Source organism: Alligator mississippiensis, chromosome 7, assembly GCF_030867095.1.
Source record: "Alligator mississippiensis isolate rAllMis1 chromosome 7, rAllMis1, whole genome shotgun sequence".
Classification (NCBI taxonomy): domain Eukaryota; kingdom Metazoa; phylum Chordata; order Crocodylia; family Alligatoridae; genus Alligator; species Alligator mississippiensis.
Window position 1 is genome coordinate 16858601 of NC_081830.1, and position 4969 is coordinate 16863569.

The window sequence follows — 4969 nt, forward strand, 5'->3', positions numbered from 1 at the left end:
GTGACTGCAGCTGCTGCAGTGATAGATGGGCCAGGCTAGAACCTCCTGGTAGTGGTTTCCTCCTCCAAAAAGTTATCCTCCTTGTGTAGCCCCATTATACTAGTCCCAAAACTTGACCAGACTGTTTGGTTCTGTATTGACTTCCAGAAACTAAGAGCAACATCCAAATTTGATGCCTCTCTCATGCCTTGATGCATCAGATGATCAAAGGCTTGGGGGAGGCTTGCTATATTTCACTGTTCTCTCGCACAGATGGTTACTGGCAAATTCTTCTAGTCCCAGCAATGTCCAGTTGTGATGGGTATTGGCCACTTTGGCCACCTCTGCATGATAGGACTGCTAAAGACCTTTAAAAACTGGGGGATAAACCCAATTTCACTTCATGTGCCTACAGGACAAGCATAACTCTAGTTCCTGACACTTGGGAACAGTTTGGGATTCCAATTTTCCTTGTGGTCAAAAATAATCACCCTGCAGTTGTATCTGTTGAAAATACACTGACAGAGGAACGTTGCACCCTCTAGCCCAATAATTCGGTGCTTTCTCAGAAGAGGAAAATTTAGTTCCAAGGCTGCCATCAGCCAGAGGGGTTTTGAACCTGTACCTCGTTCATCCAAGCATTTAAACCACTAGACTATGGGTTAAGCATTGTCCTCAGCCTGCACCTTGAAGCCGTGTATTCCCCCTATAAACTCTAATGGTTTTAGAGATAATGGATACCTAAGGGAGATCATCTGATGAGAATTCAGTGGTTCTATAGAGACCAGTATCTCACAAGGATATTAGGAGAAGTACAAACCAATATATTCCACCCATTCTGAGATTTCAAACATCATTGCTCGTTTCTTAAACCTCTTCCATTGTTATTTCTGATATTCTGCTTAAAGGGGAGGCATGACTTGTCTTTAACCTCTCAGAGTTTTCACTTATTATACTGTGCTTCCTGGTCTTGATATTCTTACCGCTGATTTCATTATTTTAGGTGCATCAGCTGCAGACAGAAAATACTACAGCAAAATCTCTACTCCTGAAAAATGAGAGAAAGGGTAAGTGTTCACTGTATACCATTCCCTTAAATTACTTTTGGTGGGTGGGAAGGGTTTTTTTTATTTATTTACAAGATGAATCCAGAAAAATACTAATGAAGGAAAGAGTCCTTTTAACTTTGGGGCGCATATTTGACCATGTCTATGTATAAAAATAGGGAGTAGCCATGGTATCTCTTCTCTTCTGTGATGCTAACATAATATCTGACTTCTAACAGATCATTTCATCGCTGTGTCCCAGTGCGTTCAGTTTTAAAATGGGGATTCTCTCTCTCTCTTTTTCCTCCTCTGCCTTTTTGAAACGTTCATGTACTATTTTAATCCTAACATTTTTTGTTGTTTTCTCTATGTCCATAACAGAGCAGACATTATTTAGCAATGGGAAATGGGAACATGACAGTGGCTACTTATTTCATCATCCTGGGCTTTCCCAGTCTTCAAAAACTGCAACTTTTGTTTTTCTTTGTTGTCCTGACCATCTATCTCCTGACCCTGACTGGACATATTCTCATCATCATATTAGTACATGTAGATTCACGTCTCCACACCCCCATGTACTTCTATCTCAGCAATTTCTCCTTCCTGGAAATCTGGTACACCTCCAATATCATCCCCAAGATGCTGAAAGTCTTCCTGGGAAATGACAAGTCTATCACATATACCGGATGCATCACCCAGCTGTACTTCTTCATCTCCTTAGCAACTGCTGAGTGCTTTATCTTGGCTATCATGGCATGTGATCGCTATTTAGCCATCTGCCACCCACTGCAGTACTCAACACTCATGAACAACAGGGTTTGCCTTCAATTGTCTCTGTGCTCTTGGGTAGGTGCCTTTCTGGTCAGTATTCCACCTCTGATCTCATTGTGCATGATGCCTTTCTGTGAGCCCAATGAGATTAACCACTTCTTCTGTGATGTGTCACCTTTATTGAAACTCTCCTGTGTGGACCCACATGAGGCTGAAACAGTTGACTTTGTTGTGGCCACTAGTGTCCTTGTGAGCTCCATTGTCCCAGTCGTGGTTTCCTATGCCCTTATCATTGTCACCATTCTGAAGATGCCTTCGGCCACAGGGCGCCAGAAGGCCTTCTCTACTTGCGGCTCCCACCTGGTTGTGGTGTCCGTCTTCTTTGGTACCCTGATATTCATGTATGCACGCCCAGCCTCCCTTGACTCTGTTGACTTTAACAAGGTGTTGTCTATCTTCTACACTGTGGTGACCCCAATGCTAAACCCCATCATATACTGCCTAAGGAACAAGGAGGTCAAAGAGGCCCTCAGAAGAGCAGTGAAAGGCAGGCATGCACTACTGGGATCATTTTTTAGCAGGGTCTTGCCATTAAGGTGAAGGGAGACACAGTACAGCAAGGTGTGGGTGAGTTACTGATGCTAAAGCCATATTTCATTAAGCACATGTATTTTTTCCTTTCAACTCAATTCAATTTGCATCTCTCTCTCTCTCGTGTGCAGAACCCTGAAAACATAATGTCATAGAAAATGTGGCTTGGAAGGGACCTCAAGAGTCATCTTTTCCAACCCCCTGCTCAATGCAGGATCTTCTCCAGCTAGATCATCCCAGCCAAGGACATGTCTAGCCAGGTTTTAACAACCTCCAAGGATGGAGATTTCATAACCTCTACGGGGAACATGGCCCAGTGCTTTACTGTCCTCCAAGTAAGAAAACTCTTCCTAATATGTAACCTAACTTTCCTTGCTGCAACTTGAGCCCATTGCTCTTTGTTCTGTCATCTCCACCACTAAGAAGAGTCCAGCTCCATCCACTTCAGAACTACTCTTCAGGTACTTGAAGGCTTCTATTAAATCCCCCCTCAGTCTTTTCATCTCCAGACTAAATAAGCACAGTTCCCTCAGCCTCAGCCTGTCCTCAGAAACCATGGTCTACAGCCCGGAACCATTTTAATTGCCCTCCACTGGACTCTCTCAAATTTCTCCACATCCTTTCTATGGTGGGGCAGGGGGCCAAAACTGAACACACCACTCCAGACGTGGTCTCACCAGCACCAAGTAGAGGGAAATAATAAACTTACCTTCATCTGCTGGCAATAATCCTGCTAATGCAGCCCAGTATGCCATTAGTCTTCTTTGCAAACTAGCTGAGGATGCACTCTATCCCATCTTTCAGTTTATTTATGAATCATAATAATATATCCATCTGTATAACATTTTTCTGTAGTATGTGTAATTATTCAATTGTCTGATGCTCAATGTAGCAGTTTATAATTCTTCCATGTAAATAACTTGATGTCTTACTGCAACTTTCTCACCCTCTCTGAGGTTCTCCATACACCCATCACTGTAACAGCTGTCCATGTCATCACTGGACCAGTCTATTTTCTTTTGTTTCTATACTTCAAGTATTTAAACATAGAAGGAAGTGTTTTATATGAAGCATTTATTATAAATGAATAACTAACACCAGTTTAGTTATTTCTCTTCACTTCTAAAACATGTACGAGCAGAATTTCCACATATTTTGGGGACTTCAAAAGTTTCCCATATAACATAGGGATCAATCTATCAATTGTTTATTCATTATTTATTTATTTTTATTCAAAGAAGAGAAGGGGGAGGAACAGTGAGAAAAATAGTATCGCTGCAAAATAAGCAATAAATGAGAGATTATGGGAGTTGTATGTGATGTTGGAAAAACAGGCTAAAGCACTTTCTCAGATGCTTTCAGAACAAAGATGTGAACCTGCATACCTTATGTTACAGGGAATGAACTAAACCATTAGGTTTCTGACATTTCTGAGATGGAAGACAGGATATTCATAACTAGAAATTTCATCCTGGACTTAAAAACTTTTTCCTGATGAAACTTTTCACTAACAGTGGTATGTAACTATGAAAAATGTCATTTGCAATGAATCAGCATTTTGCAACAATAATGAAATGTCACGAAGGGTGATATTCTGCTCTTTCCTGCTGACCAGATGAAGAATTCTTGCATTCAGAAGCTTGTTTAATATTTTTTCAACCATGCAGCTGGTTAAAAAAAAAATCATGATCATCTAAATTGCCATTTCTAGAGTCTACACACCACCAGGAATTCTACTCCTGGGCATGTATGAATGCATAGCACCATCCACATCCCATGGTGTGCAGGGCCTCCAGTCTCAAGTAGCTTAGTACCTAGGGCAGTCACCTAGGAAGCCAAAGGAGATAGTTTCTAGGCTACCTTTATCTGCAGGGAATTGCACCTGTATTTTTTACTACCTAGCACACCACACAAAGGATGACTGGTTAGTCATTATCACATTCATTCTCTCTTGGGTATTCCTTTTGAAGCTGATATACATGAGGGGGACTATAGCAAGCTACCAGCTAGCCCAGCTCAAATCATCCCTTGAATTCCTTAATCTGGTCCCAGCAGCAGTCTTTCCCCAGGCTCAGAAGCAGGCTATAATGCCTGGGTTCACCCACTGCCCAGGGCTCAGAAACATAAACACAGGGCACTACAGCTTGTCTGCTGTGCAAGGCTCAGACAAAAGCAAAACAGCCCAAATGAACACACCTTTAACTCGGCCCCAGCAGCACAAGGGGCAAAGCCACAGGTTAATCTGCACCACAGTGCTCAGTTACAAGTATAAAACAACCCAAAACAAACACTCCCATCATGGGTTAAAGCTCACCCTCTAGCCTTCTTCTAGCAAGGCCTCCCTCTCTATACAAACACTCCCCCTCTAGATTCACCCACTCACTTCCTCTTCTGTCCCCCTTTATGTCCATCTTACCCAATCAGCTTCCCACCATTTACTAATTAACTGAGCCAGCTGCAGCCCCTTAGGGTGGTTTGTCACTAATTAGCTAATTGCCCTAGGCTGCAGCCTATTACAGTGAGGTATATTGGGGATGTGTGCTGCTGAGGCAGAGAAGAAATTTGACTTTTGTAAGCTGGTA

The 4969-nt window shown here is 42.3% G+C and overlaps 1 protein-coding gene across 1 annotated transcript; it reads left to right on the plus strand.

Annotated features, from left to right (window-relative positions):
* Positions 1 to 1424: 1424 nt before the first annotated feature.
* Positions 1425 to 2396, plus strand: LOC132251877 (olfactory receptor 6B9-like). The gene has a single exon (XM_059731796.1). The coding sequence runs from the start codon at positions 1425 to 1427 to the stop codon at positions 2394 to 2396; it is 972 nt and encodes a 323-aa protein (XP_059587779.1).
* The last annotated feature ends 2573 nt before the right edge of the window (positions 2397 to 4969 follow it).

Coding starts and splice junctions, on each gene's coding strand:
- LOC132251877 (XM_059731796.1), top strand. CDS start 1,425: ATGGGAAATGGGAACATGACAGTGGCTACTTATTTCATCATCCTGGGC.